Source organism: Leptodactylus fuscus, chromosome 1, assembly GCF_031893055.1.
Source record: "Leptodactylus fuscus isolate aLepFus1 chromosome 1, aLepFus1.hap2, whole genome shotgun sequence".
NCBI classification, from domain to species: Eukaryota; Metazoa; Chordata; class Amphibia; order Anura; family Leptodactylidae; genus Leptodactylus; species Leptodactylus fuscus.
The window spans coordinates 172880941-172897835 of NC_134265.1; the positions used below are offsets into that span (position 1 = coordinate 172880941).

The following is a 16895-nucleotide window of genomic DNA, read 5'->3' on the forward strand; positions in this document are numbered from 1 at the left end:
ACAGCTAAACCAGGATGAATCCATGGCCAAAGGATGCTGCAGCTTTAAAATAAAATAAAATTTGAAGGCAAAAAAAAAAGAAAAAAAAGAAAAAGAAAAGCAGCAAACCGGAAGTTCCGCCACCCGGCATGCAACCCATAAGGGAGGGAAGCTGGCTGGCAGAACACTTCTGCGGCTACTTCCTCTCCAGCCTACACATAGAAGCGGGGAGACAGAAGGCTTCCAACCCCCAGAGAGCCTTCAACAGAGAAATGAAGTGGGAGAAAGCCTGGGGTAGCCGCACCTGCGGGCTTACACATAGGGACAGGTAAGACTGCAGACAGCAGCCCGGACCACCTATGCAGCCCTCCTAACAGGGCTAGGGAGGAGGAGAGACTGCACGCAGCATCAAAGATAACAATTTTCACCAATACCGACAGGAAACAACTGTGTGAGTGAAGGAGGGACCTTTTAGGGCTCGTTCACATGGAGTTTTTTGACAGCGGATTTTGACACTGAATCTGCCTCAAAATCCGCTGCCAAAAAGGGCCCCCATTGACTTCAATGTTAGCCACTCGCTTCTTTTTTTCACTAGCTAGTAGCGGAAAAAAGAAGCGAGATGACCCTTCTTGCCGCAGCTGACTCCCTCCCGATTAGGCCTATTATTTAGAAAGCACTGCACCGGCATCTCGTCGTGGCTAGCCGCACGGAATGTTCACACGTGGAATGCAAATTCCACCGTGTGAACATACCCTAAAAGTGATGACTTCTTGTCCCTGGGAGTGTGGAATTTCTCCTTTTAGTTTTGTTGTGGAGAGGAAAGGGAAATTTCAATTTCCACATTGTACATTAAATTTCGGGAAGCACTCTTGGGCTCAAAATGATAATACTCCTTGAGAAATTCCTTGACTGGTGTAGTTTCTAAAATGGGGTGACTTTTGGGGTTTTTCCATTGTATTGGTACTTTAGGGACTCTGCAAATGCGACATGGCACCAAAAAACTATTTCAGCAAAATCTGCCCTCCAAGTGCCAAATAGAACTCTTTCCATTCTGAGACTCCCTTCTCCCATGTACCCATACAGCAGTTTACAATCACGTGGGCACCGACTGCGGGCATTAGCGCATGGTGTCTGCTATATAAAACAGACGCCTGCAGAATCAGCAAAGAAAGAAGAGCCGTCTCACAGGAAGAAGCGTGGAGAGTAAGCATAATGGGGTAGATGGGGGAGAAGTAGTAGTGACAATCCATTTCCAGAAAAGAGGAAACGGATTATCGCCGGATAATTAGAAAATGTCCCTGGGGTGGTCACATGAATACAATGCAGTAACATTTTGTGACTTACAGATGTCTCTGACTAATCGTTCATATTTCTATTCTTCCCTTTGGACCGCCATGACCACTTCTTCCAGTTGTGACTTGTCTTTGTAAAGTTTGTAACATAGACATCTTTGGCTCCTCACTTTTCCATGCACCCAACCCACATTGTCCTCAACTACACAAAGCCCACATCCTGCTTGTACTCCAATTATAAAATATGTAATATAACCCCCTCATGATAACTACTCCCAAGAGCATCTTTATTATAATAATGTCTGTGTGTACCCTATATAAATACTGCCCGTTTTTAATAATGACCCATAGGTTTCCTAATTAAAAGGTTTTCCAGGTCAGTATTAAAATAGTCAGTGGGGCTCAAAACACCAGGACCCCTACCATTATAGCTATTTGAATGAACCGTTGGATATAAATAACCCCCCTTGTATTAATAATGCGCTTATATAAATAACACCTCTTAAGTTCATAAGGCCCCCACACAGTATATCGCCCCATGGCATTATTATGCGCCACGGTGGCCCCTGCACACTATTTTGCCCCATAGTGACCCACCTATGAACTATTATTATACTATGAACTATTATTATATCTTTTCAGACCCAAAAGTATAATGATCAGAGATTCAGGGAGGTGACAAACATAAAAACCACTGTTACTTACTTATCCCTGGCTCTGGCGCACTTCCTGCAGCTTTTGGCTATCTTCAATGTTGACCCTGACATCATATGGGCCAGACCGGCAGCGCGATGCACGATGACGTCGGCCTGGCTCCTGTGACGTCTGGCTCATTACCATAAAGCCTGCTGGGAATAACACAGAATCCAGGAGAGGTGAGTAACACTGATTTTTTTATGTTCCATCACCTCCCCTGGGTCTGAAAGGACCCCAGAGTATAATAGTGGTATTTGTTGGGGTTTGCAGGCCTGCATCCTGATTTACCAACTACGCTCCTGCTCACAGCTGCTTCTGCATCCTATAGCAGAAGGGGAGGCAGGGATGGCCATGAGCTGGAGCAGGGATAAGTAGGTAAATAAGCCATTACCTGTTGGGGATACGCCAGCAGGTAACGGCCTATTAAAGAAAAAAAAAAAAAAAGTTATCCTCACCTACCTGCGATCCCTTGATGGAGTCGCCGCCTCTTCTTGAAACGTCTGGGTCTCAGCGCGATGACATCAAAGCATCGCCATTGTGGAGGATGTCAGCATGTGTATACTCCATTTTGGATTCCAGGGCCATGTGGGGCCATGCCTGCAGCCATTTTACATTCCACTTCGTTCAGAGAGCTCATCCCCCCTCAGCCTTAATGAGATGCGACTCCTCTCCTTTTTCTTATCCAACAGTCATGTGCTAGAGCTTTTTTACAACTTTGCCACCAATCATGTTATGCCAATTATACCAGTCCAACCTGTTCTTTGTCACAATGTATTTAAACTACCTTTTCCCTCCATTAAAGCAGAGCCCACTCTATACACAATAGCTGTGTGTATGTATGTATGTATGTGTTTTTTTCTCTCTACACAAACTTCATGAATTTGGACTTCAATATGGTGATACTTAGAGCGGATTACGCTCACACCGCCTATGTCGAGATGCAGAGGTCTCCTAAGCCAACCCAGAACAGGACCCACTCAGCCTTGTTTTCAGTGCAGCCTGTCTTGAGCTGTTTTAGTGGATAAAAAAAAAAATTAGTTAAAAAAATAAAAATATTGTAAAAATGCCACCCCTCTGATAGAGTTGCCTTAGTTTGCCTCATTAGAGGTGCGCCCCTGGCGGCACCCCCTCTAGCGAAACCACTGAGTAAAGGTAACAATATCATGCGGCTATACAGCAATGCTCTCACCCACTGCCATAAACATGAAATTCCAGACTACTAGCGGTTGAATGGGAACAATCTGGGAAGTTTCTTCTGTATTTATCAAACAGATCATTATTATTTTCTATCCTGGCACAAGAAGCCTTTCATCATTTGATCAAACTGCAGAGAGATGTGTACTAGTGACCACACAATGGCATACCCAGGAATTAGCCAGCAGGTTGTTACCTCAAAGTGCCATGCAGTGCTGAACTTACTCCATGTGTCTCGGTCTAGGACAAGCACCTGCTCCATACCTTTGTATTACCAGCCCACAAGGGCATTCAGCACCCTTTAGGTATGGTAACTGGGTGTCCTCCCCTAGGGCATTCTCTTTTGGGGAAGCATTCTAGTGCACCTTGTGGCAGGATGGTGAGCTCCAGTTCCTCCAGGGAAACGTCCTCACCATTTTCCTCTCACCTTTTCCCTATTATGTCGGCACTCTTTAGTCACGGCCAGAAGGGCGCGCTTTTCTGCATCGCATTTCTCTTTTTTCATGTTTACTCAACAACAACATGGACTTGTACGTGATTTTCCTTCCACCCCCTCATCTTCTTTTCATTTTTTCCTTTCTTCTCTAGCAAACCCTCCCTCCTTCGCCGTGTTCGGTCTAGCGGCGGCAGCAGTGCGCATGCGCCTGGGATCTGCCAGCCAGCGGGCTCGGTGTAGTGAGACAAGGGGAGAGAGCTGCAGACAGATAGACGGGGCTGCAGAAGAGAGAGAGCGGTGCTGGCTGCCATCGAGCCGCTGCAGCTGCCCACCACCTCCTTGCGATCCTCCCTCCCAGTTGGTGAGGGCAGCACAAATAAAACTTAGAGGAGGAATAAGAGGCTGCCCCAACCCCTAGGCATGGCCAGCTCGGTGAGTACAGGGGGTGGAACAAACCCTTTTCCTTAATGCAGCCCTCTGCAGACCGGCTCAGCCTGCCGCCCCAGCACTGCCATCTATGTACTACTGCTGCTAGCATCAACCTGGATCTTTACCGTCTTTCTTATCGCGCCTCGTTATTCTTTTCCTTCCATTTTTCTCTCCCCTTTGCACTTGCTGATACGATATAAGGGGCATGCGCTGGAGCCGAACGGGAAGTACATGGGCATATGGACCGGCATCGCCAAGTGGCAGAGAGTCTGGATTGAACCCATCCCCGGGATCTAACCGTGCGGAGCCCATAGGAGGGGCGGCAGGATGTCTATTGGCATGATCTGAGAGTTGGGATCGGCAGCACCTGGGGTGTGCGGTGTGTGCTGGCCACAACCATGGATCTGGATTAGAGCAGCCTCGGGCGGAGTGGATCGGTACCGAGAACTGGATCTTATGTAGATTTGTTTTCTTGTCTTGCACCTGGATTATCCTGCTACAAGGAATACTGTTGGTGAGGAGGGAGGTCACAGTGGATTCTCATCGGGCACCTGCAGGAGGTGGATCGGGATCAGGAGGAGTCACACTTGGATCTACCGGCTGGTTTGTGTTCCGCATAATAAAGGCAGCCCGGAGGTCCCGAAGCTGCTGCAGGAGGCGCCGCTAGCATGGTGCGTTCTCTGTCTGCAATATGTGCTGGGCACAAGGGGTTAAAGCTTGCCAGTGACAGCCACCGTCTTCCGAATACACCTAGCTGCACCGTTCTGTCCTCTATAGGCTTACATACCCATACACGTTTTACCGCCGGTGGTCTCAGCATGCATGGGGTCTTGGCTGTCTCAGTGCAGCAGGCAGGCAGGCAGGCAGTAGTGTTGGCTCTCCTACCATATGGAGGTGAGACCTGCCTACTCCTAATGCCTTACATGTAGTCTCCCATAGTAACAAATCACCTCACTGGGCCCATGTTATACAATGGGACTGGTTGCTATGGGAAACTGCCCCAGTGCACATACATCTCAATAATGTGATGAAAACGCACCGTGTGCAGTTACCTCCGGTACCGCTACACACATGTATGCTCCCGCTCCTTTGTATGACTGATATAGCTCCATATGTAATACTACACGGGGCCATGTATTGTCTATAGAGCAGCATATGAGGTAAATGCCATCTACATCATACTCTTACGTAGCTCCATATGTAATGCTACATAAGGCCATGTATTGTCTATAGAGCAGCATATGAGGTAAATGCCATCTACATCATACTCTTACGTAGCTCCATATGTAATGCTACATAAGGCCATGTATTGTCTATAGAGCAGCATATGAGGTAAACGCCATCTACATCATACTCTTACGTAGCTCCATATGTAATGCTACATAAGGCCATGTATTGTCTATAGAGTAACAGATGAGGTAAATTGTATTTAGCTCCATATGTAAATACCAAACAGGGCCATGTATTGTCTATAGAGCAGCATATGAGGTAAATGCCATCTATATCATACTCGTATATAGCGCCATATGTAATACTACACAGGGCCATGTATTGTCTATAGTAGCACGAGGTAAATGCCATGTAATACCAAACAGGGCCATATCATACTCGTATATAGCGCCACATGTAATACCACACAGGGCCATGTATTGTCGTCTATAGAGAAGCGTATGAGGTAAATGCCATCTATATCATACTCGTATATAGCGCTATATGTAACACTACACAGGGCCATGTATTGTCTATAGAGAAGCGTATGAGGTAAATGCCATCTATATCATACTCGTATATAGCGCTATATGTAACACTACACAGGGCCATGTATTGTCTATAGAGAAGCGTATGAGGTAAATGCCATCTATATCATACTCGTATATAGCGCTATATGTAACACTACACAGGGCCATGTATTGTCTATAGAGAAGCGTATGAGGTAAATGCCATCTACATTATACTCGTATGTAGCTCCATATGTAATACCACACAGGGCCATGTATTGTCGTCTATAGAGAGCCGTATGAGGTAAATGCCATCTATATCATACTCGTATATAGCGCTATATGTAACACTACACAGGGCCATGTATTGTCTATATAGTAGCACATGAGGTAAATACCATCTACATCATACTCGTATATAGCGCCATATGTAATACTACACAGGGCCATGTATTGTCTATAGTAGCACATGAGGTAAATGCCATCTACTTCATACTCAGTAGTGTCTGAAGACACTTTTTTCCTGCTAGTGGTTTCTTTTCTCTCAGTGAGATGAATAGTAAGGTACACAAGCTTCCTGTTGCCTATAAATATCTAGCTCCGGTCTGTGGCCATACATGAGATTTTTTTTTCTTAATGTTTTATTTATTACGGTCAGGCTTATTGTTGGTCAGAATTGTAGGTAATGCTAAATTCTTCGATCTAATATAAAACCAATAAGATGGTGGATGTAAGATGTATGGATAAGTCAATAGAAAAGCATGAATCCTGCATAAGACAAAAAAGACATGCAATAACCTTTTTCTTTAGAATTTCTTTTTTTTTTTTTTTTTAACAAAAGGAGTCAAGTAAATGTCTATTTCACTGACTCAGAGTAACATCAGATAAAAAATAGGACATATCCCATTTTTGTCCTTTTTTTCCGTTATAACCAATACAAGTCTATGGGTCAGTTTTACCATCCATTATAATTTTTTTTTTTTTTTTTTTTGCTAAAGACAAACAGATTTGAAACCTATATTAACAACTGACACATAACCAGAAAACTAAGGAATAAATATGTGACAAACTAATGGAAAGTGGGCGTTTAAAGTGTTCCATCCGTTTTTTTTAATGTCTGTTTCTTTTCGCTGTTGTGGGATTGAGGCCTTAATCCCCATTTTTACACTACCTTCCTTTGGTATTATACATTGCCTGGCATATACCCCTAAGGTAAGGTTTTGATGTGTTGTTCCATATAGGCATAGTGTTATTATTGTTTGTTTTCAGAGTACTATTAATTCCATGGGTGTTGTACATATGAAATGGGTTTACATACCTAAAACAGAAACAAGTACAATAAATATAAGGTTCAACAGGCACACAGTGAGATAGGACCCTGCCCAAGAGGGTTTGCATTTTACTAGGGCAGAGAAAGCAGTAGTATGTCAATAGTAGCCTTCCATTGCAAAACCCTATACCAGGCAGAATACTATCACTTACTCTTTCCCTATGCACACATGGAATAGTGTATTCTACTACACAACAGTTTTTGTTTTGTTTTTTACATTGTGTAACAGCCTTGCATATGCTGAACGGACAGCTGTGGATATGTTCAGCATGTGAATGTCAAACTTTGTTCAGAAATGCAATGCAAATGAGGTCTTTGTTTGATAATATGCATTACTTAACCAGATCCAAGAAGATTGCCTTGTGTTTTTTAGGGTTGTTTACACAATGTTTTTAACTTAAAAACACCTTTAGGCTAAGGCCCCACATAGCGTCCTGCAGGAAAAACCATGGTGGCAACACACCACGTTTTTTCCCCAATTGCTTTTCACAGAAGGTCCGCAAAGTCTTCCTCTGTGGACTTTCCACTTCAATTATACATTATACATATAAGATAATCCTTTGATAGTCCCTCAATGAGGAAATTTCAGTGATACAGTTTCATGGATGGTACAGTAGTATATAACAAGAGAGAAACACATACAAGCTCATGGCAGATAGAGAAATCCTAGGAATCATAGCAACTAAAAAGAAAGAAAGACACACTGCATGATCATTTAGTTCTCTGTGTGAAGTAATGTTGATAATACAGTCAACTGCAGTTGGAGGACAGAAGGGGGGGGGGTCACAGCATGTAGACATAACGGGCAGAAATGGGTTTTTTTTGCAGAGGTGGGGACATGTGGTAGTTCCTTTGGTAGGTAATAAGATCTCATGCTCACAGCTGATAGTTCGGTATCTTGCATTAGCACTATTGTTCCTTAATCACAAAAAATGGCCCAAATGTCCTTCATCACAAGCCCTCCTCCTTTCTTCTTACCATATAGGTAAACTGCTGATATTTCCATAGGTATAATTGACCTGCTGTGATTTCCAAAACCGTTGCGGTTTTGGAAATCACAGCATGTGCGCTGCTCGTATTTTTCTGCAGACTGATGATGGGGGGCGCAAAGTGACACCCCAACCTTACACTTTGATGCTAATAAAACTTGTGTGAAAGTGTTTGCATGCTTTACCCCATAGAAGCCAGTTAGCATCTTATTGCATATGTCTATATAAGTGTACTAAGTGATAGGCATAACCATTTTATGGGCATTTACCCCATGCCCAAATGAATGTATACAATCAGTTTATCCCCTTTGGGCTGCCAGGAAGAGAAATCTGAAATAGTTCATATCATAGTAGCCAATCACAGTTCAGCTTTTCATTTCTTAGTGCTTTTTAAAAATGAAAGCTGCGCTGTTATTGGTTGCTATAGGCAACTAAGATAGTGTATGTTTAAGGCTGAGGCCCCACATTGTAGAAACACATCTTATTTTGTTGTGTTTTTTTTTTAGCCAAAGCCCAGAATGGCTACTAAAGAAATGGGAAATATACACTGCTCAATCCACTTCTGGCTTTGGCTCAAAAAAACGCAACACAGTCTGCAACAAAAAAAGTTTCGTATCCGCAATGTGGGGCTTTAGTCTAAGACAGATTTCATAAATTTGCCCTTTCAAGTCGTCTTGCTGTGGATTTCCAGTAAAACTTTGAGTTTATATGAAGCAGACACAGTAGTTACATTTCATTATGCCTATGAGACACTTGGCTCTGGGATAACTATCATTACCTTATTTGTCATTACCCTGTAACTGTACAGTATATAAGGATGTTCCTTAATAGCCACACTCCTGAGGCTTCACCTAGGATCTCTTGTCATCTTCCAGTCTGAGCCTGATTCAGTACCTATGGCTATTAAGCCTTCCAGCCATAGGTCTTGTTTGTTTGTGTATTAATGGTGTGTTTGCTTTTGGGATGCCAGTGCTTGTCAAGTTACATGTTTGGCTTACATATCAGTGTTGTAACTGATGCCCTCTTTGTTTTGTTAGGTCTTCACTTAAGAACAAAGACCTTTTCCGTGAAGTGGAGAGTGGTGATAATAGAGACAATACACAATTGGTTAAAGCCCTGTGGCCTTTTATCAAACATGATCACTGCTAATGCATTAACTTTCTTTGAAGGGCCCTCACCATGGCCTTGAAGCTTCATGTTGGCCTTTCAGTAACAGACTTTGTGGATATTTTACTTGATATAGCTTGGTATTGGTGATTGCCATGAATTGCCAGGGGTATCTTGCTTGAAAATGGATCACTTTATTCAGACTTAACTGCTGTCTGAACATTTGGATTACCTACATAAAAACTACTTGATACTGAGGCCACACATTGCAGAAACACAGCGTTTTTGGCATTTGTGGAAAAAAGTAGCATTTTACAGTCCCAGCAAAATAACTTCTGCACACACTGCAGGGGGTAAAAAAGCTTTGGAAAAGCTGTGCTTTGAAAAACGCAGCATGTTCATTTTAGCTGTAAAAACACTGAGGGAGATTTATGAAGACTGACATTATTAACACCAGTCTCCATAACTCAATCACTGACTAAATGTGCGCCTCATATTTACCGAGACGCCGTCTGCCTGATTGGAGATGTATACCAGCTTATGCCAGGTTTCTGGTACAAATGATGATAACTCTGGTTTGTGCAATAAAAAAATCTGGAATTTGGTTAGGAAAAGATCTGCTTCAGGAATTAGGAAATGGTTTTTTGAAGCATTTTTTGACTTGAGGCTTTTTTGGAGTGGTGTCTGAGGCGTTTTTGGTTTTTTTCCTCCAGCACAGTGTATGGACTTTTGAGAAACCTGTTAGCGGTTATTGGCAAAAACCGTGTCAAAAACTGCGACATGGCTTTTCCACCTCCTATTGACTCTTGTTGTTTTTGTTTTTTTTTCAGGCAGAATCCACCTGAAGAAAGATCATATTGCTTCTTTTTTTCCACTGGCGGAAAAAAAACGCTAGCAGGAAAAAAAAAATTACATGGGAATCTATTTCGAAGTTTTTTTTGGTGGAGGATTTTGAGGCGGATTCCACCTCAAATTCCTGACCAAAAAACTCAGTGTCAACTTACCCTAAAGCACACTGCATCTTTTTCCCACTTCACTTTTGCAATGTGTGGCCTTGGTTTTAAGTTTAACACATTGGGAAGATATAAAACTAATATGTTTCATGACCAACACCATATTTGACCTGATAAAATGTATTGATAAGGTTTTCTAAGTTGTCTCGTTATCTGTGGTTCCAGTGGCTAATATTCTCATCGCCTGATCCTAGGTAGTCTTTCACTCCCATTATGGAGCTAAATGACATAGCAGTAATATTTCGCAGCAGTTTTGTCTGAAAGCTGCCTGTTCAAAAACCACCTGTAATTGGGAGGTCTTCACTGTGCTATTCCTCCTGAAGTTGTAGCAGATCTTCTGCCGGAAAGGTTGAAAGTTGTACGAAAAACATGCAGCATGTGGATAAGTATTAGTAAAAATTTACTATGCTGGTATGACACATTGCAGCGGACATGTTAATGTAAGTATGTTTTGCGTGGACATACCCTTAAGGGTAAGGCCCCACATTGCGGAAATGCAGCTTTTTTTTTTTTTTTTTTTTCAGATTTTGTTGCGGTTTTTTGAGCCAAAGCCAGTAGTGGATTGAGCAGAAGGGAGAAGTATAAGGACTTCCTATATATCTCCCATTCCTTTAGTGGCCCTTTTAGGCTTTGGCTCAACTAAACCGCATCAAACGCTGCAACAAAAAAAGCTGCGCTTCCGCAATGTGGGGCCTCAGCCTAAAAGTGTTTTCTGGATCTAAAGTTTTCATACTGATGACCAATTCACAGAATAGGTCATTGGTATGTACCGTATTTTTCGGACTATAAGACGCACCGGACCATAAGACGCACTAAGGTTTTAGAGGAGGAAAATAGGAAAAAAAATTTTGAAGCAAAAAATTTGTAAAATATTTAATAACAGAACATATTATTTCACCAATGTAAACAGAACTCAACAGCAGCATTAACAACCATTAGGGACTTTAAGCTTTAAGTATGGAAACTCTTCTAATCATCAGGGAACCATGTGATCCGCTGCTCCTTTACACAGCTCCAGTGCCAGCCAGCATCGGGCCAGCAGTCAGCAGTTCAGCATGTCCCGATGCTGGTGCTGAACAGCTCTGCTGGCCCGATAACGGAATAGTACCAATTTTTCCTCTGCTACAGCAGTCACCATACGAGAAAAATATTTTCATAAGTTTGTAGATCAGGGGTTTTTGGACACAGGGATTCCTAATGTGTTTGTGTTTCACAGTAATGTTTTTGTTTTATATGTATTCTAGGGATATGGGGGTGATTTGAATTTTTTTTTTTATATATTTTTTTTCATAGCTATAAAAAAAAATTTTTAATATTTTATTTTCACCCACCTAGGGGGTTTGAACCTGCAATCATTTGATTGCAAGTCCCATAGACTGCAATACAACTGTATTGCAGTCTATGGGAGAGGCTCACTATATGACCGTACTATGAAGGCCCTTCCTGCAGAGCGTTTGCCATAACTAACAGGTCTCCGCTGTACATGAGACCCGATAGCTATGGCAATCTCTCTGTGAGAGATAATGTCCCACAGAGAGCTAAAAAAGTGCCCATGATACCTGTACTAAGATGTCGGGTCTAAAAGATGGCCGGCGCTCCTGCAGAGCGGTTACCATAGCTAGCGTGTCTCCGCTGTACAGGAGACCCGGTGGCTATTGCAATCTCTCTGTAAGAGCGGCCAGAAACTTTTACCTGTAATGTTGCAGGCCAGCTCCCGCAGAGCCGACCTGTTCCTGTGCCACGCGGCTCTGAAACTCAGGAACAGGTTGGCTCTGCGGGAGCTGGCCTGCAACATTACAGGTAAAAGTTTCTGGCCGCTCTTACAGAGAGATTGCAATAGCCACCGGGTCTCCTGTACAGCGGAGACACGGTAGCTATGGTAACCGCTCTGCAGGAGCGCCGGCCATCTTTTAGACCCGACATCTTAGTATAGGTATCATGGGCACTTTTTTAGCTCTCTGTGGGACATTATCTCTCACAGAGAGATTGCCATAGCTATCGGGTCTCATGTACAGCGGAGACCTGTTAGCTATGGCAAACGCTCTGCAGGATTCGGTACCACTCGCAGACAATTACCGTAACATACCTGCTTTCCTTCTAACTGACGGGACTAAACTGGCGCTGTGCTTGCCCCGCCCACTACATTCCCGCCCACTACATTCTAGCTCCGCTCATTCCTAGCACTACATTCGGACTATAAGACGCACCTACATTTTCCTCCCATATTTGGAGGAAAAAAAGTGCGTCTTATAGTCCGAAAAATACGGTAATCTGTATGGGTCTGACACCCAGACCCTGCGCAGATCATTTGAGGCAGTCCCCAAGTTCTAGATATGTGCTATTCTAGTAATAGGAGCAGCCTTGTAGAAAGGCCTGCTACACTAATCCTATTATTTGACTATTGACATGCTACATGTGCTGACACATAGATTCAAATTTTTGAAAGACAAAATCCTTGGCTCTAGATTAGGATTAGTGGGACAATGTTATTAATATTCCCCTAGAGTAGTACTGTAGATTCCCCAAAAGGGGTACAGTCCGTGTTGTTTGCTAGATTCAGCACTTCTTTATGCTACCAATTGAGTGGTTTGTTTTAGATCAATATTTTATGCTCAAAAATTGGAGCATCACATTAATAAATTTTGCAGTGCACCGGCATCCAGCCGCGGCACTCTGCTCCGGATTAGGCCCAAATGAATGGGCCTAGTCGGGAGAGATTGTCTTCATGCGGACGTCTGCGGCTGAATCGGCCCCGGAATCCGCCTGAAAAAAGGGCATGTTGCTGCTTTTTCCCGCGAGTGGGAAGAAATCCCTCGTGGAATAAAGAAATGACCGGCTCCCATTGATTTCAATGGGAGGCGTTTTTTTGATCAGGATTTTGATTTCAAAATCCTGACCAAATAACCCCCTCTGAACCCTGCCTTAAAGAGGACCTTTCACTACCTACAAGTCCAGCTTTACTTCATTAAATATGTGCAGCTCCAAATATAATGGCAGAGTTAGGGCTCGTTCACACGGTGGCAAAGGGGCGGATTTCGCTTCAAAATCCACCCCTTTACAATGGTGGTCTATGCAGACCGCCGGGCTTCTTTTTTCCGCTAGCAGCGGGCTGCTGCTAGCGGAGAAAAGAAGCGACATGTCCTATCTTCAGGCGGAAGCAGCGGCGCGCTGGGCCACGGCTTCTGCCTAGCGGCAGCACCCTCCTGTGTCGGCTCATTCATTTGAGCCGACATAGGAGGGGAAAGCCGCAACCGCGATGGTCGCGGCAGGTGGGTTTTGACCAATTCACAGAATAGGTCATTGGTATGTAATCTGTATGACCCTCGCCACGTCTCTCTCTGTATCAAAACCCGCTGGGTCGGTTCACGTGTGAACTGACCCTTTAGAATTATTTTTTTTTTTCCTTTTACCCCCACCATTCATGAACAATGAATTTTGTTAGTTTTGGTGCCTGTTATGCTATTTGTGTCAGGCAGGAACAGGCAAGGGGGTGTGATTCTACACTCTGAATCAAGCTCCCTGTCTGACATTACAAGCAGCACTTTTCTCTCCGCATGATTCTTGTGGAAACCACACGGATCCATTATAGTCAATTCCGGTTTTTTAACCAAAGTGATTCTAGCCTAATTGATCTTTGCATGGCATTAGTCTGATATTAACATATACCTTTAGACTGGGTTTACAAGGCACTTTTTTTTTTTCCTTCCAACTGAAGAACTGCATGACATTTATAATTGCCTAGTATGTGACACTATACATTTCACCGGTATGATAACAACCAGTAACTTGGAAGCCTATTTTTTACAGACATCGTAAAAATTAAAAACTGCTTGAAGTTCTTAAGTAAAAAGCAACGTGTAAACCCAGTTTTTGTAGCTGACTTCCTACCTCAAAGAATGTTTCCCACTGATGTAAAAAGAAATATTAAAATGGCATTTATTATGGTTGCATGCTTGGTTGGCAAGAATTTTATAGACCTGATAGAATGAAGACATAGTCATGCTCTTTTGTGTTCTCTACATCCCTTAGGCTGGTCTTACACGGCTACAATGTAAGTCCGCAATTGAGGGTTTTTAATTGCGGACCATTTGCAGACATATTATATTCAATGCGGCCTCTTACGCCATCTGGTATTTTATCCGTGGTGTGCCGGGCTGCAACTCTAATCCGCACTTTATACAGCATGTCCATAATGGCCATGAATTCACGGCACTGCACGGACTCTATAGGCGAGTGTGGCAGTTCATGGGCGTCTACAGTGTTTATGTTGATAATCAGCAACTAGTGTTGCTGATCAGCAACTTGCGGACCGTAAAATCATTACGGCCGTGTAAGACCAGCCTTAAGGGAAAAAAATCCAAGTATCTTGGTAATGGTTTATTCAGTGACATTTCTGTGGTGTGGCATGTAGCTTTGTTAGAAGCTCTAATTTTTTCTTTTGAGTTACTGTAAAACTTGTTTGAAAAGAATACCCAAAATTTCAGTGAAGAAATGGTATTTTGTATGGTAAGCATATTCCATTTTTGAACATTTGCCTGCTGAATTTCTAAGTGTTTGTTCTCTTCTTTGCAGTGTGCTGTACAAGTAAAGCTAGAACTGGGTCATCGAGCCCAGGTTAGGAAGAAACCAACACTTGAGGGATTCACTCACGATTGGATGGTATTTGTCAGAGGACCAGAACACAGTAACATTCAGCACTTTGTGGAGAAAGTTGTTTTTCACTTACACGAAAGCTTTCCAAGACCGAAACGAGGTAAGAAGTTACTTTACTGTCTTAAATCTCTGATATCTAACTTGTGTGAATGGACTATAATTAGGCAGATATTCTACAATAAATGATTTTGAAACAATGACAATTTCTGATGTAGAAATTTTCTGTGATTTCTTGTTTATCTAATAACACAAGGAAACCGTGTATTAACTATTTAAAAAGTATGTTAGGAGCTTTGGCTTCTCCAAACCAGTGACAGTGCTATACAGAAGACAGAGTGAGTGAGCAGTATAAACACAAATGGGTTGATGGCCACTCAGGTTGCATGACTGAGAGATTCACATTTTAAAGGGGCTCTATCATTGTCAAAGTCATACATACTTGCATAGCCTTTAGAAAGGCTATTCCACACCTCCCTTTTGTATGTAAATTGCCTAAGTAGTGTTTGAATGAGTCCGTTTTTATTTCTATGCTAATAAGCGTCCTCCGTGCACAGTTAGCTGTCAGGCTGCTCTCCTTTCCCTGCTGTGTATGAGAGCAGGGAGGAGGAGTCAGCAGCAGCCTGTGCTGTATATACAGAAGACAGTGCACGAAGAGACTTACGGGGTGCACGGAGAGGCTAATTAGCATATGAATAAAAACTGGTTTATTCAAAAACTACTGAGGCAATTTACATACAAAAGGTAGGTGTGAAATAGCCTTTCTAAAGGCTATGCAAGTATGTGATTAGTTAAAAATTACTTTTTCCAATGATAATGCCCCTGGTGCTACAATTTTAAGTGCCTTGGAGGCAGCTGCTTATTGTACAATGTCTGGACATCTCTCAACTGGACTTCTCAGGCTTGGTCTTCTGATAGGATGCTAGAGCTGTCACTCAGGGAGAAACTGAGGAGTGCTCAGTGGAGAGAGCCCAGGGCACTACACATGAAGTATCTGCCTATGGTGACTTTAAAATGTGGATGTCCTTGTCATGAAACCTGCATGACTGTCACCTGGTTTTGGTCCTCATGTGTCAGTTTACATGATAGAACTGGTTCTTTATGAGAGTCCAGTTTGTTTTCCTTGAGGTGGGGAAGAGTTTATTTGTAAAGTGTGTTATTTGTTATAAGGCTTATAAATGTAAAATGTATCAACAGAGTTGCAGAAAGCTGTTCTTCCTGGCTTCTCCCCAGCATTCTCATATTTCTATCTGTTGAATGATATTGCTGTTAGATCATTGTCTCGTATTGCTTGGCTGGGCTCTCAGAAGGAGCCTGATGAAGACATTTACAGCTCACATATGGAACTTTTGAACAGTAAAATGTTTACTTTCCAGAGTATAAAAAGACAGACCTCCTGTCTTGATTTAATGTATACATTGCATATTTCACCCTTTGATTTGAGTTTCTGTGTAAATAAATATCACTAAGCCCGCATTTATGTGATTCTTCAGGAAATGCATTAGTCCCTTAGTGGGCTGTATATGTTTCTGCTACTTTGTTTTAATCTCTTTGCTGGAAATGGTCTCTTCTATTGATTTATGTGAGTTAACTCTGTTTAGTTTTAATAATACCTCTATGATTCTGCTTTGTGGGGCATGTACATTCTCCATGTGAATTGCTGTACATGAAAAACCTATACACAACTTCAAGGTTTTTTTTTTTTTGACTTTTACAAACAGCTCATTATGTAATTCTTTTATTTTCTGGCCCCAAGTTTTTTTTCTTACTGATGACCTATCCACACCAGGATCCAGTAAGGGTCAGCTGTTGAAGGAGCCTCCATGTGCTGGAACCTTCGTAGTGATACTGATGGGAAATTGCAACGAGGCTCCTATTACTTGTCCACTAAGAGCTTTTTGTCACTTGGAGACTGCTGCAATAGCTGATCTATTCATGCTGGATCTGGGTGTCCGACTTCGAAAGATCACATATTGATCTTTCCTGTGGATTAGTCATCAGGATGAATGGGGAAAAAATTCTGTAGCTTATGTGAACAAATGTGTGGAGTTAAAGTGTAACT

At 42.6% G+C, this 16895-nt stretch overlaps 1 protein-coding gene across 1 annotated transcript in view; it reads left to right on the top strand.

Annotated features, from left to right (window-relative positions):
- Positions 1 to 3885: 3885 nt before the first annotated feature.
- Positions 3886 to 16895, top strand: part of MLLT3 (MLLT3 super elongation complex subunit) — a 166651-nt gene continuing 153641 nt past the window's right edge. The window contains exons 1-2 of the mRNA XM_075280347.1: positions 3886 to 4697; positions 14756 to 14936. Of these exons, the coding sequence (XP_075136448.1) occupies positions 4695 to 4697; positions 14756 to 14936 (184 nt within the window). The 5' untranslated portion in view covers positions 3886 to 4694. The remainder of the gene's footprint in view (positions 4698 to 14755; positions 14937 to 16895) is intronic.